The sequence below is a fragment of the Leptonotus elevatus genome, chromosome 1, assembly GCF_054856555.1.
Source record: "Leptonotus elevatus isolate MCC_2025b chromosome 1, RoL_Lele_1.0, whole genome shotgun sequence".
Classification (NCBI taxonomy): domain Eukaryota; kingdom Metazoa; phylum Chordata; class Actinopteri; order Syngnathiformes; family Syngnathidae; genus Leptonotus; species Leptonotus elevatus.
In genome coordinates this window covers 9,772,824-9,799,983 of record NC_141239.1, presented here as the reverse complement: position 1 = coordinate 9,799,983, position 27,160 = coordinate 9,772,824, and the positions used below count along the sequence as shown (strand labels likewise).

General features: G+C 39.6%; 1 protein-coding gene and 1 long non-coding RNA gene across 4 annotated transcripts; one reads left to right on the top strand and one right to left on the bottom strand.

The window, feature by feature from the left end:
• Positions 1-12: 12 nt before the first annotated feature.
• On the bottom strand, positions 13-26,629 carry yeats2 (YEATS domain containing 2). Of its 3 annotated transcripts, none has more exons than XM_086082140.1 (29): positions 26,466-26,629; positions 26,036-26,152; positions 25,827-25,924; positions 25,121-25,213; positions 24,814-25,044; positions 23,437-23,555; positions 21,736-21,897; positions 18,783-18,894; positions 18,656-18,700; positions 18,405-18,573; positions 18,053-18,289; positions 17,117-17,284; positions 16,417-16,508; positions 15,319-15,516; positions 14,941-15,169; positions 14,693-14,851; positions 12,786-12,910; positions 12,256-12,402; positions 11,898-12,080; positions 10,345-10,714; positions 10,141-10,275; positions 8,970-9,120; positions 8,761-8,837; positions 8,588-8,667; positions 7,118-7,322; positions 5,202-5,434; positions 3,213-3,287; positions 2,963-3,036; positions 13-1,078 (listed from the first exon to the last, which is right to left on the bottom strand). In XM_086082140.1, the coding sequence occupies exons 2-29, from the start codon at positions 26,133-26,135 to the stop codon at positions 970-972; spliced, it is 4,176 nt and encodes a 1,391-aa protein (XP_085938266.1). In that variant the 5' UTR covers positions 26,136-26,152; positions 26,466-26,629; the 3' UTR covers positions 13-969. The 3 variants fall into 3 exon arrangements, with proteins under 3 accessions (XP_085938266.1, XP_085938272.1, XP_085938280.1); XM_086082146.1 differs by having other exon boundaries at positions 11,898-12,062; XM_086082154.1 differs by lacking the exons at positions 13-1,078; positions 2,963-3,036; positions 3,213-3,287; positions 5,202-5,434 and having other exon boundaries at positions 7,234-7,322; positions 8,588-8,631.
• Positions 16,633-18,886, top strand: LOC147180649 (uncharacterized). Its single transcript, XR_015095769.1, has 3 exons — positions 16,633-16,987; positions 17,066-17,329; positions 18,215-18,886. It is a non-coding gene; the product is annotated as an uncharacterized LOC147180649 (long non-coding RNA).
• Positions 26,630-27,160: the final 531 nt, after the last annotated feature.

Here is a 27,160-nt window from a genome sequence, read left to right as displayed (position 1 = left end):
GATGGGACTTGCTTGTTTTTTGTTGTTGTTTATTACAAGAATATTGATCATATTTTTGGTTTTCACTGAAACATGAAAAAACAACATTGGGGTATTGTCCACTCTCATTTGGTTCAATAGCCTCAACATCCACTCAGACCAACACTTGTTCAGTAAAACACAGTTTGTTGTACACTAAACGTCATGATCAACACCGTATCGGTCGATTACACATTCACAGACCACGCACGCACGCACACGCACACACATACACATGATTCTGGCTAAAAATATAAAGCAGACTTGCAAATGGCATCTATTTCACATTGATCGCAAAGAGCGTACAACACGAGTTGACTGATATAAATACTGAGACTGGTGACTAGAACACATACCGTCATAAAAATAATTATGTGAACATATTATGAATCTTACCGATGTGATCGCGTTGCGAATTAAAAGGTTTAGAAAGAGCACGTGAATAAAACCCGCAAAATGGCGTGAGCGTAATTACCCCTTCAGGGTAACAACCATACAGTACTACATGAAAGGATGCTCATCATAGCAGATCCATGGTTACCATGGCAACAGCAGATTTGCTTTCCCATCAGTGCTCAAGGGAGGGCAGGAACTACGAAGGTGATATATTAGAACTGGAATTCATAAAGTAGTGTCAGTCTGTGGTGGATTTGGCCCAGGCAGGCTTTTGTGACAGGAAACGTTTTCATTCTAAAAAAATAATCTGCGGATGAGGTAAGCCAGAGTGCAACTATCTGTGGAAAACAAAAGACCCACTTGACTCCACAGGGGAGCGTTATTGTGGGGTCTAGGAGCAGCGAGGTGGTGAGCCCTTCAGTGATCAAGTCAATGAGATCATTAAGCGAGAGGACCTTTCTGGTGGGAATGTGGATCCGGACCCGAGATACTTCCTCCTCCTTCTCAGTGTTGGGTACATGTCAGCTTGGCGAGGTCCCGGTCTGGGTCTGGGCCTCAGTTGTCCTTGGTCAGGTAGCCCATGTGCGCGTTGGTGAGGAAGTCGCAGGTTGGGATGCTACAGGTGGCTTGGTGGATGTTCATGGCTGTGATTTCTCTCGGAGCCCTGGGGAACAAAAAAAACAAAAACAAAAGCTATGAGAGGACACTTGCCTGCTGCAGGAGTTCTCAAAACTTTTGGATCAAGGAACAGAGGAGACATTTTTCCACAATTCACATGTGTAGTCCTAAATTTGTTAACACATTTAGGATTTTTTTTACGTTTCAACCTAAATATTAATTAATGATCTGCTTAATCAAAAGGAACTTAAATTCATATTTGTTCATCAGAGAAGTGCAGGGCTCACGTCAGAGATAAGCAACTGGTCCATTGGGGGGGGGGTCACTTAGGACCACACACTTCCTAACCAGATGTGTCACAAAAATGTCACCTTAAATATGGACAAAATATGTGCATCTGCGCAAAACACATGCTCTTAACTCATTCACTGCCATTGACGGCTACAAACGTCAAAAATTCATTTGAACTTTTTCTATTAGTTAAACATTTTTTTCCACTTTTGTTAAGAATATGAAAACCTGGATTTTTTTTGTGTACATTTAGAACAGTTATAAAATGTGTTATTAATCGCGAGTTAACTAGTGAAGTCATGCGATTAATTCCGATTAAAAACTTTAATCGCCCCGAATTTTTTATCTTTTTATTTATTTTTATATATATATATATTCACTGCCATTGACAGATGTCAAAATTTATTTTGAAATATTTCTATTAGTTTAACATTTTTCCCCATTTTTGTTAACAAGAGTATGAAATCCTCTTGCCCCTAATTTTTAATAATCTTATTTTTTTACGAATTTATGGCAGTGATCGCGTTAATATTTCATTTTTGATATTACAATTGTCAATGCATATTTTATATCAAAGATTCACTATTCTAACCCAGCAACAAATTTTGCAGTTAACAACAAAATGACTGCATATTGTGTTTTTATTCTTCTGTCTTGCACAAAAATTATGATTCAAAGACGGCACAAAACTGCTGAACAAGAAACCAACAGTAAGGGGAAGAACTCATTTTGTGATTCATCCATCCATTTTCATGACCGCTTATTCCTCACAAGGGTCGCGGGGGGTGCCCAGCTGCCTTCGGGCAGTAGGCGGGGTACACCCTGAACTGGTTGCCAGCCAATCGCAGGGCACACAGAGACAAACAACCACCCACACTCACAATCACACCTATGGACAATTTAGACAATTAACCTGCCATGCATGTCTGCCTGTTTTTAATAGAAAACATTTATCGAATAATTATCAGGGGGTTTTGAGGATTTTGTTGGAGCTTTAAAAAAAATTGTGTTTACATTCTAGTGACGAAATTTCACTCACCCTCGCTTATGTTATTGGCTCAAGGCTAGGATACTGAGGAGAAATTGCCATTACCCATATTTAACTTATTCACTGCCATTAATTCATAAAAAAAAAGAAAGGTAAAAAATTTGGGGCGTCAGGCGATTACAATTTTTAATCGTAATTAATCGCATGACTTTACTAGTTAACTCACGATTAATCACAAATTTGATATCTGTTCTAAATGAACAATGAATTTTTTTTTCTAGGTTTTCATAAAATTAAAAAAAAATGTTAAACTAATAGAAATTGTTAAAATGAATTTTTGACGTTTATAGCCGTCAATGGCAGTTGGCAATGAGTTAAAAATGAACTTTTAAAAAATGACACAGCAATTTATAAATTTTACAAATCTATGGATTGTGTAACTCTGCTGTATTTCTTGATTATTGGGATATATTGATGAAAGCATGTGACCGACATGTTATTAAGGCACCTGGAAATGTTTTTACATTGTAAAAAAATGTGTCACCTATAATAAAAAAAAAAGAAAAAGAAAAACATGTTCAGAAAACTACACACAGGTAGTGCACATGAAGCATGGAGCAGGTTGCGTGTTAAAGGAATACTTGAACTGACCTGTTGTGAGGGGATTTAGAAAAGGCACCAGCCAAAGCTTCTCTCAGGATGTCACTGGCCAACTGCTCTGTTGCCTGCAGTGGACAAATACACACACACACACACACCCCAGTCACGAGACGAAAGAACACACATCTCTGCACAGCACAAGGTGAAATGTGCAGTGCTGTGAGGGCACACTGTATAATTCATTTCTTCAATCCAAGTAGAGTGAAGGAAAATGGAAGCTCTGCAGTAACATGTGACTGACCTTCACAATCATGTCTTCAATCACCGGAGCAAAAAGATTCTTCTCCACCTCCACCGGCTGGAAGGTGATCCCAATCTGAGAAGAACAAATTCCAGCTTTAAGGGTCATATTTTCCCGTGTGCTTAAGAAAAGCTTGCAGCAGAATTCTCCTTTTTCTGTTTTTGAAAGCGCAGAACTCCCACTATTACAACTACATTGGCACAATGGTGAGTTCGACATATAAAGGGCATCTCAAATCCCAAAATTTCTTTGCAATAAGTTGTATGTGTCCCCATTAGTCTAAGCACTGTATTCTGATTAATATTCCGTTAGTGGAATAAAAAATAGATTGAGTCACCCGTTTCCAGCCATTTTAGGGGGCATTTTGACATCCTACCGCCATCTGACATCAATTTCAGTCGACAGCAAAGTGCCCTCGGGCTCGCATTGCGAACGTCTTGTGACCAAGCCCAGAAAGCAGGTGAGACGTGATGTTCCCAATGCACTTCAACATCTATTTAAGTCGCCAGCAGAGGGCAGTAGAATGTGAAAATGGCTGTCCCTTGAGTCGAGGGTGACACAGGAATGGATTTTCACTCCTGTCCCATCCCACTCCCAGTGAAACCGACTCCTGTCCTGTTCCCATTCAGAATGACTCCCACTCCTGCACCGCTCCCATTTTGGAGGTCAGCTACCTTTAAAAAAATGCATCGGTCCAAATTTTTCTTTTTCCCCCCAAACAGGATAATCCCACTCTCGTGAATTTTTTTTATCCTGTCCCGTCCCAATCACGTGATGAAAGTAAAGTTGACTCCCAGCCTGAATCGCACGGGATTCCCGAAAAAATGACAGCGTCTACTCTTGAGATGGATGAAAATAAGTGGATTAATCTGCTTAATTAGTTTTTCACTACCACAATGGTCCTCAGAAGACCATGTTTAGCCCAGTGGACACAAACAATTTTTCTCTTTAATAATTTTTTTTTGTGCTTCTATGCTGGTTGCCAAATGTGTGTATGTTAAAGTGACTCAACAGGTCTGTGGTGCAACGAAGGTTGGGCACAGTTGGACACAAAAGTTAAATGACTTTACCTAGATTTATTTCATACAGAATTTTTTTTAAATGCTCTTCTTCAAAGTCGCTATGCAAGTTATTTTCATATTTAAAGTGTGCTATATTTTTCTAATGGATTTGAATGACATTCTCAATCTCAAGCCTCAGGAAAAATTCATGCATCATGATTTACAGCCAGTTTCAGGCTTCAAAGAATTACGCCTCTTGCTCACAAATTCCCGGGTTAGGCACGGTGGTTGTGTCAGAAGTCTGTCTGGATGGGATAATGCATGTATAGATGAAGTGTGAAGTGTACAAGCCCAGGGACATAAAGCAAGACTTATACGTAAACGAGAGAATATAGCTTGAACTGAGAAAAATAAAAAATAAACATCACGCCTCTACAAAGCAAAACAACAACATTTTACCAGATCCAACATTTACGGAAAAGGATTAGGGCCAGTGAAGAGAGAGAAAAAATAGTTTAGCTGGATTCTCACTTTATTCTTAGAATTGTAACTCTAAAGTGAATACAGAACCCTGACTTTAAACTCAGAATTCTGACTTTTAAGTGAGTATTCTCACTTTATTCTCAGAATTCTCACATAAAAGTCTGAATTCTGACTTTAAAGTGAGAATTCTGATTTACTGACTTTATTCTCAGAATTCTCACTTTAAAGTCAGAATTCTCACTTTAAAGTCAGAATTCTGAGAATATAGTGAGAACTCTCACTTTAATGTCAGAATTCTCACTTTAAAGTTGAACTCTGAGAATAAAGTGAGAATTCTCACTTTAATGTCAGAATTCTAAGATTAAAGTCGGAAATCTGACTTTAAAGTCAGAATTCTGAGAATAAAGTCGGACAAGTCTGCCAACCTTTCTTTTTTTTCTCTTCACTGGCCCTAATCCTCTTCCGTAAACATCCAACTATGAAAAAAGTTCAACATGCTCCTAACCTGCTGAGCTGCTTCATTGACAAACTGGGCCGCCAAACAAGGCCCCAAGAAGAACTTGGGATCAGTGTCATCCTCCTGCTCCTCCTCCTTGACCTTGACTTTTGGCGGTGGTGTCACAGTGACGATGTCCACGATCTCGTCGTCGGCCTCCTCCGGTTCGGTCTTCAGCAGGGCTTGCATCTGCTCCAATCGCAGCACCAGCTCGTCGCTGCTGCTCAGCGTGGTGGGACACTCTGTAGATAGATTCCATTGTACATCAATCACATGATCGCATTAGCAGCAACATCCCAGTCAAGCAGAAAAACGTTGCACTTCCTTTTACTTGGTGGAAAACATGCCATGATTACAGATTAATAATGTCGTAAAATGAGTTTGAAATAATAATGATATTAAGAGGTTGAAGTATTGACTCATTCACTGCGGTTGATGTTAAAATGCCTCAACTGGAATCCAAACGTTTACTGCCACAGACGAATGTAATCGTCAGATGGCGGCATTGCATTACTTTGGATTTGAGATGACCACATTTTTGGGGTAAAAGATCGAGATTAGGGGGTGAATCTGGTTTTGTCCCGTCATTTACGAAGGAGAGAAATGCTCCTGGAACGTTTCTCAGTTCATTTGCCCCCCCAAAAAAAGAGCCTTTTCTCAGTCTTTTTTGGGGGGTGTTTTATAGTTTGAGGCGTCATTAAAGCAGACATGAGTTTCAAAGTCACTGTTCTGCTTTGTGTGTTTCTTTTCCCAAAAGCTTCTTTTATCCAATCCAATCCAATCCACTTTACTTCTATAGCACATTTTATAAACAAGCGTTTCCAAAGTGCTGCACATTGAGATCCGCACGCTATCATACACATAAAATCTAGTCAAACCAACTAAAAGAAAAAAAAAAAACAGTCAATAAAATACTAAAATACAATAAGTAAAATAAGAAACAAATACATTTTAAAAAATTACCAAAAAAAACCCCCAAAATTTAAAATAAAATAAACAAGAAAAGACCCCGAGGACCACACAATTCACACTGAACTAAAAGCCAAGGAATAAAAGTGGGCCTTAAGATGAAACTTAAAACACTCCTGCTTTTTGGTGAGGAACCAATGTTTTTGTCAAAATGTTCTACTGCTTATTACAACAACAAAAAACGGAAAAGGCTAAAAACTTATTTTTTTCAGGTGAAAGAAGAATACACTTTATTTCGGGAGTTTCGATGCTTTTACTGTCATATAACACAATATTTTTGGGGTCTTGAAGAATAAGTAAAAATGCTCTAAAACGGCTAGTAATATGAGGAAATACGCTTGACTTCTGGCAGCGAATAATGTAATAGAGGCAATTCTAAACATTTTGAGTGGTACAGTGTCATCTATTTCCTTTTCCATTTCTACAATTGCATGGCAGTTAAGAATGTAAAAATGTTATATACAGCAGCAAATAAAAGTTCTACGAGTCTGGAACATTTTAATTCACTTCATATTATCCATTCTGTCGGTTATCCTCATTAGGGTCCTGGCTGAACTGCGAGCCTACCCCCTGCTGAATTTGGGCAAATTGTGAGATAGAGTCTTGACTGGTTGTCAGCCAATTGCAGGCCAAATATAGCCGAACAATCATTCACACTCACTTATGGACAATTTAGAGTCTTCAATGAACCCAACAAGCATGTTTTTAAATGTGGGAAGAAGACGGCTTAACCAGAGAAATGAACGCAAGCATGGGAAGAAACTTCACACATGAGAGTTCGGGCCGAGATTCAAATCCATAACCTCTGGACTCAGAGGCAACGTGCCATTTTGCATGATTTCCAATAAAAAAAAATATTGCGATTGGAAGTAAACAACCCGAAATGGACAGTTTTCAATTTAAAATGGTTCCACAGTGCATGGTATACACTGTTGAAAAATAAATAAATCACACACCTGGCTCGCTGTCAATCTGCGTGAGGACGTCCTCGATGGACTCGTCGTCATTCCTGTGCTGGGGTTCGGGATCAGGCGGGGTGTAGCCCCTCTGCCGACACCACTGAACTACCTCTCTAGTCTTTGGGGGCGTCAGAGCCTGAAGGCGAGGCGAGTGATCCAACACGTTCTGGATGGCCCGCTTGACGGCCACTGCTCGCTGGAGCTACATACAGACATGCATGCGCATCTTATTTATTTTGACTGCACTTGAAAAATTCTTTCACACAATTAAACAATTCATACGCACCTTAACACAAATTAATACATTTTAAAGCTTTTCCTGTGATTTACTGTATAGCTGTGGAAAACTTGACATATATCACATTAAGCCATTTACAATTTTTCTTTTGTAATTGCAGAAAGAAATTCAAATGTTTTATTGAAGGGTTCAGTCGTGATTTTTTTGTGTGCATTTTTCTCTAACAAGCAAACTATTTCTTGTAGGGGGGAAAAGTAGTGCTAACTAGTAACTAAAGTGTTAAATTAATTAATTAATCACAAAAAAATTATCGCATTAACACAGAGTAATCGCACTATTAATTTTGACCACAGATTATCCTTTAGCTTGACAGCTAATGTTTACGTTAAAGGTAGCACAGGTTGTGTTTGAGAAATAAACAAAACTTCATGCATTAAAGTTAAAATTTCAATAAGTGTTTGCGTATGACATACAGAATATTTTTTTCATTTTACATTATGCAAGTAATTAACTGATTAGAAAAAGAGGAGGATGAGAGCGTGCAGTGAATCAAAAAAATGTTGAAGACATCCTCATAATATTAAATGTCAAAAGAATTAACATATAACAGGTGCTCTTCAAATTTGGCGGGCAAAAAATACTGATAAAAAACCTTTTTAATCAAGTGATTAATCATGATTAATCAAAATTCTAAAATGGGATTAATCGGATTAAAAAGTTTAATCATTTGACAGCTCAAAAAAAAAGAAGAAAAAAAGTCAACATTTAATCTATCCAGTCAACTTTGTCTTGACCTGCTAATGATGTGCTCTGATTCTGAATACAGTATAAAGTAAATGTCAATCAAACATTCCCTTATGGTCTAGTCTGAAATTTAGGCATTTTTGGAGGGAAGGGGTGCTACAGTATAGGATCGATGAAACAATTAAGAGGAGATGAGATGAGACAGGGATACACATCTGATTAGATGTTAAGACATAAGGCAAGCAGAAAGCTGCTTTAGCTGACTCAGGATATGCAACGCGGAGCAAAAAAATAATTAAGTATGCAATGTTGCATTGAGATACAAGTTCATTTAGTTCCGTGACCACGCTCATTACTCAAAACAAACCTATCTGAAATCATATTTCCAATTTACAAGAAACAAAATGTTGTTTATTAAGCTGCAGCTGCACGTAGTGTTTATGTAAAATAATTGGAAAATGACCAGGGTGAAAATAGCAACCTACCTCTGATGCCCTGCGTTTTCCAATATTCCAGGAATAATACTGTTCTGTTGAAGAGGCACAGAATGGATGCGAGTCTTCAGCTACATGGGAAGAAACAGACTCAAATGACTGCCCTTGCAGTTCGTATTTTTAGTGTTTAGAATCGAATTCAGCCAAATGTAATGCTCACTTACACTTATCTGGCACAATGAGAGGGAACTTCTTCACCACAGCTGTCAGCAGCTGCATCATTGTCTCTATGTACTCCGTGCTGAGGAAAGAGCAAACCATTATTAACCAAGAGATAATCCTTTCCCATTGATGCATACTAGACTGCACACGAAGCTTCTTCAGAGTAGACTTTTTTTCTGCGACTATGAGTAACAGAAGCAGCCATCCATACTTGATGAGGTCATGCGTAGAATGATCGGCGCCTTGCTCCTGCTTGACCGTGGTAGCTGCAGACGGAACGTGGACAGATGTGGGGATGGGGGCCGTTGCCGGGGGTGACGGACCGGCTGTGACAGCTGTGCCAGCGCACGGCTCCGTCTTCACTGTGACAAAGGAAAAGCGAGTGTCAGTCATTCAACGCGCATTCCTTGGCCTGGATATATCAGTAGTAACGGATGTAGTAGGGTATTTACTGTAAATAAATACTCATGGTTGTCGGTATACCAACACAATTTTGTATTGTTTAATAGTGTGGTTGAAGTCTTTTTACTGCATCCTACTTACAGTACATTACATTAATGTTATGATACCATAAAGCATAGACTACTGGGAACTATTTTTTCACAGGAACATACTGGGCAAAATGGAAGTTTATTATTTAGTTGATTAAGTATCTATTATCCCAAACAGCAGGTGCTTATTGGTGCGGTCACTGTTCGCTCATTCACTCACTGTGTGCAACAGGTGTAAAGGAGGTGGAGCAACCATTTTTGAAAGAGAATTTGATGGTTTTCACCATGAAACACTTGTGAGTGCAAAATAAAGTATAAAGTGATGGAATTGGAAGTATTAGAGGAGGATAAGTAAATGTCCCAGAAAAAATGTTTATGCTACAATAATTTGTGGCACGCCAGTATGTAATACCTAGTTTGGTTTGATTTAACTCGCCTTGAGTGTGTGGGAATGGGATTTATTTACTCATCATGCATAACACTGCATTTAAAACTTGGGACAACACTCCTAAAAAACTTTTTCCAGGAGAGGACAACGCCAATAGTCACAGTGCAATGACATCAAATGACCAATGACAGAGTTGGAAGAAGTTTCACATAGGCAATATGACATGACTCCTTCTTGTGACTGGCTCAATCACATGGCGTGGGCTGGAGTCACCTATATAGCATAAACCCCTCCCACAAGGCAGAATATTAACTGCATGGCCGTATTCACCGTGTGGCAAATTGGAATTAATTCTAGTCCAGTTAGAAGATCAGCTTCCACATCTGTTTGCGAGATCAATCAATTTGTAAACATTTTGTAAATTAGGACCCAAAATTAAATGATTGAAGTTCTCATTCAAGAAACAAAGTGCTTTTCACTGCCACTTTCAGTGGACATCTTACCTTTGCCAAGAGGCATGAGTATGGTCTGCATTGCTCCAGACCCACTGGTGACCCCCAACTGCTTCAACTGGTTAGCAGGGATAGTCAAGACTGTCTGCTGCGAGTTGGAACCTCCAGAGTGGATTTTCAGCATGCCTGTTTTTACATGAAAAGCTCTTTCATGAAATCAAGATAATCCTATTTAGTAAGATCATTTCAGCCTACCTGATAAGGTTGAAGCAGTCTTTCCTCCTCCCGCCGCCATGCCACTGACCAGCGATGCTGCTGTGACCAGTGACGTACTACTGCTTTTCGGCACCACGGCGCCCGCGCCCGCACCCGCACCCTTTCCCATGCTGACAGGCATGTTGGCGACGCCTTTGGCAATGTTTACCGCAGCACTAGCTGAACCAGCAGCATTCTTGGCCATTGCGGCAGAGTTTGCGGCACCTTTGACCAAGGTGGCCATGGCGGTCTTCGACAGGCCGCCGCCTCCTGCAGCACTGGCGCTTTTAGCCGCACTGATCACTGCAGCTTGATTGGCTGCCATCAGGAGGGAGTGGTACTGGGAGGCAGACTTCCCACCTTCCGAAGCCTGCATCAAACAAAGCATGTGGCAGATTATTAGGATTTCATTACCCTCTTCAAAATAATGGACTATGTCATATTTTGACAAAAAAAATGTTTTGCCTTAAACATCTCCTCAGGATGCTGGCCACCTATAGTGATTGGTCCGGCAACACCGATGCATCGATGCATGCATCAAGTTCGTAGAGCAAACCCTGTGTCGGTGCGTGTACCGCTTTGACAAAATCACGTGACCGATACAGCCGCTGTATCGGTTACCGATACCTGTTACTAAAGTGCTGAATCTTGTAAGGAAGCGGGTTGCGTTTCTAATGATTTACACATTTTTTGAAGCTCAATAAATCCTTTCAATTTTTCATTTTGCCACTTGCTGGGCTCAGGCAACAACCAGTCACAGCTCACCTGTTTTCTGAAGCTGAGCTGTGATTGGTTGCTACCTGAGACCTGAACAACATTGATGTCATCTTCAGTTGACAGCAAGATGGATAAAAACGGCTGGATTTTGCTTCATAACTCATATTATACAAATGTAATATTAATCAGAATGTTGTGTTTAAACTAGTGAGGTCACATATATTATTGTCAAGAAATGTTCAAGGTTGACCTCCCCTTTAAAAGACACAGGTAGATAAATAGCATATCCGTTACAGCTTATATGCAGGCTCTCATGTATATGAGACTAATGCAAAGCTTGTCACTGTCCCTTTGAGGTCTAAGTGGGACAGAAGGTACAGTACTCTTTGAAAGCAATCAGTCTGTTCACGTTTCCTATTTTTGTTCATCTTTTCTCTGTGCTTCCTGGTGTCGTGAGTCTATGTGAAGCAGCTTTGCAGATCATTGGTTTTATGGAATCCACCAAGACAAAGCATTTGTTCATTCCTCTCACTGAGACTCTACACAATTCCATTAACCATGCCAAAAAGAAAAAGCTGCTGAGTGATCCTTTTGTGCATCAGAAAGTGTACTTCTTTTGTGTAGAAACCACTGGGACTTGTGCTGACTTTAGATTTTAGATTAATGATGTCTTCCCATTGCCTCTTGTTGAATCACCACAAGCCAGCTTTTCACACGTCAACAATTTTTGCACTAAGAAAGCAATGTAAGCATGTCACTCCATACGTCTGTACTTTGACCGTATCCGTTGCTTGCTGTTCCAAGTGGAATAAAGGAAAACGACTCAAGGAACTAACCTGCTGCTGGTTGCCAGCTGCCACAGTGCTGACTGAGCTGGTAGTGGAGCTAGCGGCAGTGATGACTCCGCCGGTCATTCTCAGTGTAGTCATCCCCGGCTTGGACAAGTGGCCTGCCGCTGTCACCGTCTTCACAGAGCCGTCCGACAACTTCACTTGAGCGCCCTGGGAACCGGCAACCATCTGACGTTTGTCGTAACACAGACATTTAATACTTTTTCACACAGTAAAGTCTTCCTCAGCCTCCTTTTTTTGTGCAATGTCTTTTTTGGGTGGGTTTTTAAGAGTATAAACAAGTCTGTTCAATGTATCCTGTACTTAATATATTGAGTTTAATACGGAAGTAGGAGTTTCCTACCTGAGCCAAAATGGCAGCCTTTTGTCCAGCTGTGACCCTGATGGCCTGCTGATGAGCGGTCGATGGAGAGGATGTAGTATGTGCTGCCGCACCAGAACTCCCCTGCTTCCCAGAGCCCTGTGATGGCTGTCCCACGAGAAATGTGCCCTAAAAATGGACATGGGATGCAGATCCATCACAATCCTTTTTTTGTTTTTATCAAGTCCATTGACTTAAGGAATAAGAGTTCTGTGAACTGTGAATTTGATGGCTCAAGGCAAAGGTAGCACTGTTCTAAAAGTGGATCCTAGATCAGTGCTGCTTCAAGGGTTTAGCAAGTAACCATTTGTGGACTAGAATAAAATATCTGAGAGGATGGAAATGAATGTTGCATGTCCTGCCGTTGTATAAAAGGCACATCCCTACCTGCAATATGTAAAAGTTGGCTAATCATAGAATTACAGTTCCCAGCAAATTTTGATGAAATATACAATACTTTAGTATTGTTGAGCGTTGCCCCAAAAAAAGTTTGCAAAAATAATTCTACCCACCTGAGGGGTCTGTTTAAGGATATATGATGTGTAGGAAAGGTTGGAAGGCAAACTGCTGGATGAGGAAGCAGAGGAAGCCTGAGCGCCCCCTGCGCCCGCAGACGAGCTGCTCTGAGACTGCTGACCTTAATTAGACAAGAGCACACCAGGCACAAATGTCATCAAGAATTGCCTCATTACTTGTCATCAAAAACAAAAATTGGAGTCATTTCAAATAAATTGCGATACAATTTGACAATGTACACGCAGAGTGAAGCCCCTAGTTTGCAATAAAGGAGGGGGAAACATTGACTCAAAGTCCAGAGGATACAAAAAGCTATCTAAATCTGGAACGGACACCAAAATACCCTGTAGAAGTGGTAGTCATTTAGGAAGTTGCTTTCTCCGGGATAACTGGCCTAACTTTAGATAACAGTGACTTATGGTAGAACGCTTATGGCCAGGGTGCTAACCCTGTATACCGACTCAGCAGTTTTCCATTGTTGTCATTGCTGTCATCATGAGATTATGACTGTTGTTGATATGGCTTTTGCTGCACCCAGTGGGAGTTTTTCCTTGCCTCTGTTGTCAAGTGCTTGGTCATGTGGGGTTCAATTGGTTTTCTTATATACATACAGAATGTGGTTCTTAACCTCCTCAATGTGTAAAGTGCCATGAGATTGTGAACTGCACTGCATGTAAATACAGTTGACTTGACATTGCTTCTGAAGGGTTCACAAAAACAGTTAAAGGGGAAGTCAACCCCCCACAAAATTCTTGAAAATATAATGTTCTATGCAGCCCCACTAGTCAGCAGTGTTAGTGGAATATGAGTTAAGCAGCAAAATCCAACAGTTTTTATCAATATCACAAGGCAGCCATTTTGCCACTTGCTGTTGCGTGAAAAGGACCTCACAGTTGCTCAGATCACAGCTCAGTTTGAGAAAACAGGTGAGCTGTGATTGGTCGTTGCCTGAGCCTTGAGCAACTGTGATGTCATCTTCAGTCGACAGCAAGTGGCAAAATGGCCGCCCCCTGAGAATGGATAAAAACGTCTGGATTTTGCTGTACAACTCGTATTCCACAAATGTAATATTAATCAGAATGTCATGTTTATAGTGAGGTCACATATAACATATTGTCAAGAAATGTTTAAGGTTGACTTCCCCTTAAAGCACGTTGTATATGATAAAACCATCACCATCAAGAGGTTTATCTTAGTGTCTCAATTAGCATTATCCTTATCAACTCATTCACTGCCATTGACGGCTACAGACGCCCACAATTTATTTAAACTATTTCTATTAGTTTAACATTTCTTTTTCCACTTTTGCTAACGAGTATGAAAACCTAGAAAAAAAATTATTGTAAATTTAGAACAGATATAAAATGTGTGATTAATCGTTAGTTAACTAGTGAAGTCATGTGATTAATTACAAATTAAAAAAATGATTGCCTGACGGGCCTAATTAAAAAAAATAAGGGCCGTTTAATCGTAATTAATCACACGATCTCTTATAAATGTACAATAGAAAAAATTCTAGGTTTTCATAAAAAATGAAATGAAATGAAAAAAATGTTAAACGAATAAAAATAGTTCACATGAATTTTTGACGTCAATGGCAGTGAATGAGTTGATAAGGATAATGCTAATTGAGACACTAAGATAAACCTCTTGCATTGGATATTAGCAGCAAGTGTTCCCAATCAAATGTCCACTGAGTAAAAGTGAGTGACTTGCAAAATATCCGCAACATTTCAGAACAGATTCCCTTTTTGGTCTGCTGAGAACAGCATCTCACATCTGTAGCAACGGAGAGCCAATGTCATGGTGTGTTACTTCAAAAGACCAACTGAGTCAATGTTCGTGAAACTGTTGTAAATGCCAGTATTGCAGAGAAGTAAAATTAGAACACAAGGTGTCTAACCTGCATTGGAGGCTCGGAGGATGGCTCCCTGTGGGATGAGAAGCAGCTTGCCCTTCCCTGAGGGGTTCTTGCTGTTGGTGGTCAGGTAAAGCTTCGTGCCCGGAGGCAAATTGGCAAGATTAGCCAGGTTGTTGGCAGGCAGCTGAAGAGTCGCCATCACTACACGCAAAATATACCGAAGGCTATTCACACACAAGCTGATAAGCTAAAAAGGGAATTTTTTTTTTTACAACCGAGTGAACTCTGACCTCCAGTCTTGCCACTTGAACTCCCGCCTGTCTTGGCTGTAGCCTGCTGACCAGACATGCCACTGGCTCCGCTGACGATGGCTTTTGCTACCCCCTGAGCCAAAACCTGCTTCCCACCCACCACCTTGGATACCGAGGGGTTGCCCTTGGCGACCAGAATCTGCCCGCTGCTGATGGCCACCTGTTTCACTGCAGACTGGAGCGTTGAACTCACTGGAATACCTAACATCTAGTAACAGGAAGAGTTCTACATGAGTGTCTAACCATAACATATACTGTATGTATATTCAGATATTTCACCTGAAAGGCCTGCATGGTCGAAAACGTTTTTGTAATTAACTTTTAACACACAAACGACATATAGTAAGACCGACTGACCTTGTTTGTTGCAGCTCCTGATCCCCCTCCTGTCTGTTTCTGAGCTGACATGGAGATCATGTGTCCTCCTTTGACTGAAACAAATTGATGCGACGCTGTGGCAGCTGGTTGCTGTTGGGTAGTTACCGTCGAAGCCATCTGTTGTTGCTGCTGCTGCTGATGTGTTGAGACTTCCCCTGGCTCTTGCTTAATAATAACCTGTAAACAAACACATGCAGGAAATATTAAGGTGCACACATTATACACGTTGCAATTTGTAGACCTCTTATTGATATTTAAGTGTCGCTAAGAAAAAAATATTCTGCTTATTATATTCTAGTAGGATATCACACATATGTCTGATGATAATATAACAATAAAGTGTATAATCTGACTTGATCTGAGCTTCAAAATTTTTATTTTGAAAGAATACATATGTAAAGTGATCCCCAATCATCCCAGGGAATACGTTTCAGACCCACCTGCTAGAGGTGAAAATCTGCAGAAATTGCAAAATTGCAAGCATAAATTGTGTCGAAAATGTTGTACATGATGAAAGATTTAACATATGTGCCTTGGCTCAATTAAGGTTTGGAAAAACTCACTTAGAATGCATGAATGTTTACAAAAAAAATGTTAAAATAATATAAATAAGGATGCATCTTTTAGTCATTGATACAGTAATTCAGAATAATTCATAAAATTGAGCTAAAATTAAAAAGAGGAACTGTGACAGCTCAATGCATTTTTCTTTTCATTTTAAGAGCAATCTAATCTTTAACATGAAGTAACTTGTGAAATTCTGCACATTTTTTTAAATTGTGAAATACAACTTGACCCCTTTCCACAAATCTATGCATTATTATTACATTTTGAAATGGACGTGTCTGCTGCGTTGCGAATGGAATTCCCCCAGTACAGGCTATCCAAGTAAGGGGCGGTCATTAAACACGTGTTAAAAAAATTAGTGCCATTAAAGGAACTTTGAAATAATTAAAAATTAACGCTCTGTTTTTGACACCCCTAAAAAACACACACAAAGATAAAGCTGTTTGTTTTACAGTTGAATGCAGGAATATAAGGTCACGTCGTTCTTAAAACAGTTAGTATTCAACTCACTTTCATTCCAGACGAAAGGAACGTGCCTGTGTGAACTTTGGGAGCTGGAGAGCGGGTTCCCTGAGCAGCAGATTGTTTGGCCGAGGGACTTCCTGCAGAGAAATGTCCTCATAAACACAGGAAGTCACGGGAGATATGACAGACGATGCAGTTCCTGACTTCTACTTCAAAGACTTTTAGCCAACTGGGATGTCAAGAGTGTATTTTCTTGGCAGATCATCTTTGAGTGAGTGTTATTGTTCCTCACAACCAACATCAGGCTCACAGGGTTTAGTGGTTGGGATTATTTTCAAGTTCTTTGTGAGGTTGATGTTGACGTGCTGGTGGGAATATATTACAGATCTTGTCAGCAGGTGAGGAACGCTGGCAATGTTTCCAATTTTCACCATCCTCCTAATATGAGCATGAAACATTATCTCCGTCACCATGGAAACCTCTCATCCAGCATCTCCCCTGCTGCCTCATCACACACTAAATGTCGATGGCAAGGGTGCGAGTGCTTGCAGTCTAAATTTGTGGTGGTAAAAAGGACAGAGAGGATATACAGGGATGGAAAAGACGAGAGAAAAAGGTACACTGCGGGGTCATGGAAATCATATGTTTGGCAATATTACACAGCCATTTTTAACTTTGTATGTGGGCGGCCCAGACACCACTTCTGCAGGTTCACTTCACAGTGAGTAGGAAGTAAAGCGTGTACCTGCGGAGGCGGCCGACGAGGACGCCACGCCAGTCACTTGGCCCGGCTTGTCAACGATGACATAAGGGTTGTTGAGCACCGAGGACGAACTCTGCTTGCTGTGGACAGGGGTGGAGGAGGTGGGCGTGCGAGGCAGCGGTGAGTGGCTTGGCGTAGAGATTGGAGAACCTGAGCGAGGGAGAGAGCTTTTTTTTTTTATGTGCTACTAACAGGGTAAGTCAACCCAAACACTTTCTGTACTATAATATGCTCTATGTAGTCCTACTAGTCTAAACATGGTATTCCTGTTAATATTGTGTTTGTGGAATATAAATTAAGCAGCAAAATCCACCGTTTTTATCCAACTCAGGGGGCGGTCATTTTGCCACTCGGTGTCTACTGAAAATGACATCACAGTTGCTCAGGGCTCAGATAATAACCAATCACGGCTCAGCTTGCGAACATCACATGACCAAACTAAAAAAAAAAAGGTTAGCCGTGATTGGTCATTACCGGATCCTGTGCAACTGTGATGTCATTTTTAGTCGACAGAAAGTGGCAAAATGGCCGCCTCCTGAGATGGATTAAAAACATGTCGATTTTTCTGCTTAATTCATATTAATCAGTGTTTAGAATAGTGGGAACGCACACAACATATTAATATTGTAAAGAAAATTCTGCCTTTCTCCTTTCTTGAAAATCAGCAGTAAAACAAAGGTAGGCTGAACCAAATGCAGCCGTTTCACCCAGTGGACTCAAAAACTGGGCTGATCTCATAGCTACAATGGTGCATCGCTGTCATCTACTGGCGGTTGTGTGTCATTAAAGTTGACAAACTTGAAGTTTACAATGGGAGCCCATCAGACCCTCTCCCACCCATCCCTAGTCACAAACATAATTGAAAAGAATACTTGTCAATGGCAGTGAATGAAATGACCACCAGGTGACGACAGATACCTGAGACAATTTTGCAGCTCATCGTTATCGGTTGGAACGACTTCCCAGGAGAGTCCGCGGGGCTAGGCGGCTGTCCTTGGGGAACAATCTTGCAGCTTGCTGTAATGGGCTGGAAGGCCGAGTTGCCGTGGCAACCCAAAGTGATCCTGTCACTGGCTTTAGGTCGAGTCGGCGTGCGTTCGCCCGCTGTGAGGCCTGAGCTGTGACCCCCTGCTGACCTACACGCTTCTGCTTTGACTGAAGGTGGGGAGAAAGTTAAAAGCAGAATATTATGTTTGTATTTTCATAGGCGGTAAGAAACCTTTGGAAAATGTGAATGGTATCACAACAAATTAAAGTAAATAATGTTCACCTTTATCGAAACTGGAATCATACGAGATGGGCGAAATGGAACGTCCGCAAGGCTGGGATGTTAAGCTGACTGTCATTGGGCTGTTTGCTCTGTGGGTCACCTTGGAGGAAGATGGCAGCAAGACGTATTCCTCGCCAAGAGAATTCCTTTGAAGCTCTACATCTACCACCTGGAACCAAAATAGCCGGTAAAGAGTTTCTTTAAAAATATATATATATTTTAAACAGAAGGAAAAAAAAAGGTTGTCTTACCGTCTCGGCCCCCAGTGTTTGTAGCCCAGTGTAAGTTCGGTCAAGCTGCAGGAAAATAAAACATCATGGTAATTCATTAAACCAATCAAATTTCGTTTGTGAATTCAAGTATGATATATGGTCTGACCTTCAGCTGATGGATGATGTCAATACGTTTGTTGCGATGGTCTTTGAAGTGAATCTGGATCCTGACAGGAAACTCGCCCCACCCGCGACGGGTTAAATGAAATGGAGGCTCGCTGAGAACAGATGCAAAATGCTCATCTGTCATTCAAATGTACACAAACATGCTTACTTTTGATCATATTAAATCCTGTTTATTTTTTGTCATTAAATACTTTACGGCACGTACAATTTCCTACAATGATGCCAAAAGGCAGCACAGCATGTTATGCGCCGCGTTCCCATAGCAACGCAAAAACCTCATCAGCTGAACAGTCCAGACGGATTTAGACTGCTGACATAGAAAATTGATAGTTTATTAAAAAGTCACGTGCACAATAAAATCCTCTGTCTATTTCGTGTGCAACGATGATATGTCCCTTGAATGAGTGCAGCAGAAGAAATCACATGATTTCAGAGTATTCTTGGATGACTGGACATTTTGATTCTGTAAGTCACCACCACAACAAAGCATGTGATAAAGACACAAGACAAAGTGAAAGCAATGAAAAGTTTGGGTTAGTTTATCCAAAACAGATAACAAGGACACACAGCAAAGCCTGCAGTGTGCTATTCATGCAAAAAGCCCCTCACGTCAAATACATCGAAGCTTTAACGTAATCCTTTTGTCTTCGAAAATAATTACAGCTTTCTTTTATGTGACTGGCTGCTCTCCATTCGGAACTTTTTGCCATCGTTACCAGGAGATTGGACCTCCGGGGAATACACAGTACCCGTGAATGGGATTGGTTATTTGACATGTTTATCCACTGGTGACTCATATTAGCTCAGGAGGTTTGATAGAGGGAATGCTTCAAAATAAAAGTAAAACAGTACTTTTTTTTTTTTCATCATGTGAGAGCCCTACAGTAGAGCCACCAAGTCTACGCCACCACCACTGCATACACACTACTTACAGTGTGTACAGTACAATGTAGGGCTGGGTATTTAAAAATCGATTTTCCTTTTCAGAGTCCGATATCGATTCATAAAACCATGACTCAATTATTTTAATATATATTCTTCCTATAAATTCATGAGAAAATATCAATTTAAAGACCTATTTGTTTTGTGTGTGTGTGTATATATATATATTTGTATCTTGCTGTTTTCTTGAAATTTATTGTTTACAGATATGTAACTCATTCACTCCCAGACATTTTCACTGAAGCAATCGCCTTCGCGCCCGGTTGTTTTGCTGAACTTTGACTGATTTTGCAAGGTCCACAGAATATTTTGTTCTGTTCCTATAAAAACATGGAACCAGCCAAAAGAAAGATTAGAGTCTCTTCTTTCATCAGGAAATCCGTTTCCGTTTTGCAGCAATTAGTACTAGAATATACTGGAGCTAAGTTTCATCATTATTCACAAACCTGTTGAAAACACTGGCAAAAAGAGCTTGTTGCAACATGGCCCTGGCTGATCTCTTATACTCTGCTGCCACCTGCTGGCCGTTTTTGTAATAACTACCATTGCTTTAAGCAACCTCTTCATGCCAGAAGCTGTATCAAAGCTTGCTGTATGCTCTAGCATAAAAAAAACCATAAAAATGTATTTAAAAAAATTGGGAAATGAAAGACAAGGTATTAAAAATTTATTTATACATTTTTAGGTTTGAATGAATTTAAAGTATTTTCTTACCTAAGGAACCTACCTTACAAAAGGCCTGACTTATTGCACTTTCAATACATTACAATAAATTACAATTATTGAATTACAATTATCTTATCCTTGCTGATGTCAATGTTTTGGTAATACTTGAGTGATTATAACACCTGTTACTTTCATGGACAAATATACATTAAATCATTTGAGCAGTCACTGCCTCCGCATAATTTAATTTAAGGTTCTGCAGAGCTGACTAACTGTGCTCAATTTAGACGTTTTCCCTTTACGGGGTGTATTTACTTTTGTTGCCAAGGGTTTAGCTAATAATGGCTGTATTTTGAGGGACCAATACATTTGCACTTTTATATAAGCTGTACACTGACCAAATTGCATTGTGTCAAAGTGCCATTTCTTCAGTGTTGTCCCATCTAAAGCTATAATCAAATAGCTGCAGAAATGTGAGGGTTGTACAGAACTCACTTTTGTGAGACATTGTACAGCATTAATCATTGTGTGCTTTCTGGCACGCAGCATGAGAACACATTTGTGGTGAGTTATAAAATGATAATGCAAGCCAGTGTCGGTGTAAGTAGCATATGCCAATATGCCTTTTCAGTGTCACAGTAAGCTTTCAATTTCCAACTTGATGTCTCACATGGCATCGCACATGACAACAGTTTTGAACTTCATTGGTGACTTTTGAAACAGATTGAAACAGGAAGCGATCTTCTGTACGTACAAACCTCCGTCATGTGAGTTTAGACATGCCCTAAATTTGCATGTCATTTCTAGGTAACGTGTTGCTGAGTAGGTGCGCCCGCTTTCGATCATACTGAGCAGAGTCATTGTGTGATATCGCTCTCCCATACAGCATACGTGTGCTTCTTTTGTTTGTGGTGTAAAAAAAAAAAAAACTAAACGGTGTTAAAGAAACAACAATCCGCGCGTCATCATCAAGGATGTTTCCACTTAGGTTTTTTTTTTTTTTTTCATAGCAGAGCATCCTAAAATGAACACCAGACTGTCACATAGATTATGTCTTAACTCATTCACTGCCATTGACGGCTATAGTCGTCAAATATGCATTTGAAGCGGTCCGGAAGTGAATGAGTTAATAAGCAGCTTGTTTTGAGGTGGGGCAAAGTAATGACCTGCAATAATGATTTAAGGCTGGAAGTAAACACAGCGTTGCCCGTAAACACACAAAAGCGTGACGCTATAGCAAACCCTAATTGGAACAAGTTTGTTTCGCCCTGAGCTGCCTGAGGCGACCACTTGAAAACAGCAAGCCAGCAATGATTGGCACCAACCTGACTTCCACCAGGTCGTTGGGTTTATAGCTGGGGTGCAAGAAGAACCAGACTTTCTTGACAAAGTGGTCGATGCTGGGCTCCTTCCTGCAGCCCCTGACGTACACCATCCACTTATGGGTCGATTGATCGTTCTCCTCCCGCTTATCGGGAGGAATGTATCTAAGGGGAGGAAGAAGGGGAGGGACAAAGGCTCAGGAAAATAAGGTTTTAGGAAAGAGGGTTCATATATAGAAACGTCTAGTGTTTGCAGATGATTTAATTAGGGCTGTGAAATTAATCGAAATTCAATTACAATTTCACTTACTACACACCAAAATTACAAAATCGGCATAATCGTAAACAAAAATAAAAGATTATTAATACAAATTTTGAGTTGTTTAAATTGAGATATTTGCACCTTTTAAAATCTTGTTAGGTCCAAAAGGAACTTGCATAATTAAAGTGTTTCAAAGAAATGTATTTGTCTTAATATATTTTTACGTTTAAACATTTTCTTGTTTTGTATCAAAAAACTAATGATTGTCCTAATTGTGATTGCAATTACCAAATTAATTGTGATTAATATTTTCTTCATAATTGAGCAGCCCTAGTGTGTATATACATACAGTGGATATAAAAAGTCTACACACCAATGCGCAAGTGCTGATATTTAAAATAAGAGACCAAGACCAATTCTCACTTTTGAATGTAATTGCGTCACAGAGCATGCATGGCTAGAGTGAGTCATTGATCGAAGAAAACAAGAGCGAGTGGGTGTGTTGATGACGCTTCAACCATGCGACTGCCACACCGAGGACGAATGTGAGGTACTGTCAATCGTTAGAGACGTGATTATAAATTAAAAGTTGTGAGCTGATCAACTAACTGAGGAACTGTGTAGTAGTGTTAATTTTGTAATTTTTTTTACAATGAAAACTGAATAAAAATATTTTCGTCAACACATGTTTTTCACCGGATGAAAACTAGACTAGACTAGACTAAAACCGCCATTTATAAACAATAATTAGAACTGAATCAGTATTCATTTTTGTCGACTAATAAAGACGAGACGAAAATTTAGCTCACTTAATAAAGACTGGGCTAAAATCTAAGATCATTTTTGTTCACAAACAAAGACGAGATGAAAATTAAAATTTTGTAAAATCTTGTCTCTGCTAATCTGTCACTAACACACAGTGACCCCCCCCCCCCTTTCAAATCAGCAGCTAGCAAGTGCAACGTAACATTAATGCTACAGCTATAGGCTAACGTTCAAACAATGTCAATCCGACCGCTAACTAATTATACTAGCTTGTAGCATGGAGTCATAATAGCCACTTGTTGATATACTGTAATTGTGTATGAAGTTGTTTAAAAAAATAAAATAAAAAGATGCTTATCTGCTGACCAAAAAAATGTAAAAGGGTCAAATGATTGACTATCCTGACTAAAACTGGACTAAAATGTTGACAATTTCTGTTGACTAAAATTAGACGAATTAAATCATGTTTTCTTGGACTAAAATAAAGACTCAAATGCTCAACTTATAGTCGACTAAATGTGACTAGATAAAAATTGAATGAGGTTGACTAACTATGATAAAAAAAAAACTAACAAGTGTGATGATCGAAATTGGACTAAAACTGAGACTATATTTAAAAATGGCTGATGAAGTTAACATTTAATTAACACCACCGTGTAGTTCAGCAAGTCACGTACTTGGAAACGTTTCCCACGACGATTGTCTTCTTTGCATAGAGTCTGGATGCCTCGTCTCCACTAGTGTGGCGCGTCATCCTCTGCTCATTTCCCAGCATTGTTGGCACACCAAATGTGTCCTACAAGAAATTGTCACAGCATCAATTTAAAAAGTAACTTTGTCAAAGTATCCTTGAGCAACATACTGAACCCCCAAGTTGCTTCTGATGCCGTGTCATCAGTAGTCAAAAGCACTTTGAGGGCCTTGTAAGGAGGAAAAACTTGATTTAAATGAAGCACCTTTTACCAGAGTGAAGTGTTAGGAGTAAAAAATTTAACGCTGACACTAGTACTGAGTACTTCCAACACTACTCGGTGTTTACCAGTTTAGATTTTTAACACTATACAATGTTGGAGTAACATGGTTAAGTGTCAAAAAAGTAACAATTTGAAAAGTGTCAGATTTACACTCATTGGTGTGGACACATATAAATACTTGTCTAGTGTTAGATTTAACACTACTCGGTGTTATTCTAACACTGGCTGATTGTGCAGCAAAAGTTGATTGGAGCTGAACCCTGATTGGTTGCTGAATTTGTGCTTTCTGAAAACATTAAAAATGACTAAAGCAATTATGCTAATAGGTTAATGATAGGTTCAATGGGTAGATTCCAATATAGAAGAGAAATTCAGTTTAGTAGTCGCCTCTGAACAATAATGGCAGATAATGGTAGATTCCTGGTTCCTATGGCTTTACAGATGATGTAATGCAATCAAACCTCCCAAAAAAAGAATTGTACAAAAGTGGTACAATTTAACCAAAAACGTTCTGGAAAAACAGATCTCAAAAGTAAACAACTCTCCTGAAATCAGCTCAGTGAGTGTGTATTGTTTTTACCTTGTCTTATTTGCATTGATGTATTTTTTTTTTTTTTTGCTTTTTGAAAGCCGAAAAACATATTTTTTCAAAATAACCATCAAACTTGGAAATATAACTTATTGTGACACTGTTGTGTTCTACATAATGGGAATTTTCACAAAAAATATTACTAAACTGTACAAATGAAGAAAATGTAATAATATATCAGAAAGGAAAAAATAAAATATACATTTTTTCTTCTTAAAAACAGAACTTTTCGCCTCATTCTTTAGGCCAGTGTTTCCTAACCTTCATTGGGTCAAGGCGCAAATTTTACCTTGACCAGACATCACACCGCCAAATAAAAATCTCACTAAAAAGTATATATATTGCAACAATGATCATTTCACACCTGATGATCTCTCACATACGCTAATGTAAAACCTGGTTGGGAATCACTGCTTTAGACTGTTGCGATTTTCGGCTTGAACCATCACGTAACAAAAATACACCAAATCCATGCAATTGATTGGACGCACCTTTCCAGTGTTGCGACCAGGTCTCCGCTCATGCCTGCCGCCGTCCTCCCTCCACACCCCCTCCGCATCCTTGTCAGTAGTGTCCCCGTGCTGCGAGAGAGACTCCGACTCGGACTGGGCCAGCGAAGGCGTCTCGGAGCCCTGGTTGAGAGGAGAGGAGGAACGAGAGGGAAAGTCCAGGAATCTGCGGATGGCTGGATGGTTGAGCGCCGCGGGGTCACTCTTAGAGCTCTGCAAGCATACATAGCAACGTTGGAAAAATACAGTTGACTGCAGAGCTTGATTTTGATCAAATTTAGGAAAATACCTCCTGGAACTTTGTCATGCCAGCGTTGGCATAGAAATTGGCCACTATGCACGCTCTCAACTTGTCCATCATCCGTCGGGCTTCATTAAGTCGCTAGAAAGCAAAAAGGAAAATTATTTCTCGTACTTCGCAAATTTAAGTAAGAATTTTAAACATTGTACAAAGTAGACTGTAAAGAGGTACAGGCAGGTTGAAGCTGGTAAAACAACGTGTCAGGGGTGATCTGTGATATAAGAGCGCCAGCTGAAGTGAAAGGAAAGCTTTTGTGGATGCTAGTAACACCAGCAGCCATGTTGGATGGGGACCTCATGTAAAAAAAAAAAAGAAGTCCATAATAAAGAGAAGTCAAAGTCTACTTATTGTAAAAAGTGTTGAAGTGAAACATATGCCATGTTCAATTAATGTTTGGCCGTTTTTTGGCAATATTTGATGATAATCAAATCAATTTTCATACCCAAACATAAGTACTTGTACCCAGTCTGCCCACACAAAAAAGTGTGCATCCGGAGATTAGGGAGAAAAAAAAAAAAAAGGAATTAGATGCTGTCAAATAAAGTTGTCACAAGTAGAAGGCAAAAAGGAATACCAACAGTGAGATTCATGGTGATGTGATTCATGTGATGAAGGAAGGCTTGCAGAGGACAGATAGAGATGGAGAGACAACCGTGAACAGGGGGAGAAAACACAATGTCCACTGACTGTTTACCTGACTGATGATATCTATTTCATGTTCTTTGTTCTTCATCTCCATAGAGAACTGCTCAGTAATGATGGCTTCTATCTTCTGGACTGTTGCATCTCGAGCTATTAAAGGGAGAAAAGAGAGCATTTTCTACTAAACGAGAGTGACATGACTCAAGACTGTGCATGACAAATGTCAGGTGTACAGTTGGTGTATGGCTTTAATGGACTTACCACTTAACTCTGCAGCTTTGTTTCTCTTACTATTTTGAACTTGTGCAACGTCCTCATAATCAGGATCACAATCTTCTATTTTCCTTTTAATTCCCGACATGATTTTTTAAAAATCTCCTGCGAAAGCAAAAACAAACAAACATTTACACACATACACACGAGGCGTTCATTTAAAACAAACCATACCGGTGCCCCAATGTTACACACGTTTAACTCTGATTTGATTGAACTCCCACAACAAAGTGTACACAAAAGCACATTATAAACGTTATCGCGAAGCAAACTTTCCATGTCTCATAACCTCAAAGTTGGGCAAATCGGTTCTTGTTGCTCTGTCTAGCAGGTTAGCACCGCCGTGCTAGCCAGACTAGCCAAGGCTAGCACGGCGTTTTAGGATACAAACGCGTTTCAAGCTACGATGTAAACTTACTAGAAAGCCTTGTAGTGTGGAGGAAGGTTCCTTTGCGACGCGTTAGCTCTTATTCAATGGTTGCGGGGCGTTTAACTGTTACACTTTGCATGTTTCACACTCGTGTTTGGGGAAAATTGCTAAATCTCGATGTGGACAAGAAAGCTAAATTGCGGATAGCTAGCCTTGGGAGTTCGTGAGAAACTCCACTGGGAGTCGCTATTGTACAAATTCTGTACTTTACTGTCATGTACTGTACTGTCTTTTACAATATATTTGTTTTCTTGTAAAAAAACAACAACAACAACATTAATGTAGGTAGGAATAAAGCTGTTTTTAAATGTATTGTTTTTATTTTATATATACGAATTTAAGGAGATTTTTGCATTTTTTCATGTTTATGTTGTAATAAACAATGGGTATTGTGCCTTTTGTTTGCATTTTATTAATTTTAATAGGGAACAAACACACACACACACACACACACACAAATGTTGTCTTTAAATGTGTATTTATTTAAAAAAATATTTTAATAAAGATAAATATAAAAATCTTATCTTACTACTTAATAATGTATTAATTTATTGTGCATTCCTTTGTAATTTAAAAAAATTCATGGTACTGTTCATTGCATATTTCTTTGTCCTTATATTTTAAATTCAATGTATTGTGAAGCTGCTGCTTACCAGAGTGTACATATATGAGGTCATAACCTG

Excerpts from the sequence above, each read along its gene's own strand:
- yeats2 (XM_086082140.1), bottom strand. The coding sequence starts at position 26,135 with ATGTCGGGAATTAAAAGGAAAATAGAAGATTGTGATCCTGATTATGAG. Across the intron at positions 17,285-18,052 it reads GAGCTGCAAAATTGTCTCAG|GTTCTCCAATCTCTACGCCA; the intron begins GTATCTGTCGTC and ends TCCCTCGCTCAG. Across the intron at positions 15,517-16,416 it reads TCCTTTCGTCTGGAATGAAA|GTTATTATTAAGCAAGAGCC; the intron begins GTGAGTTGAATA and ends GTTTGTTTACAG.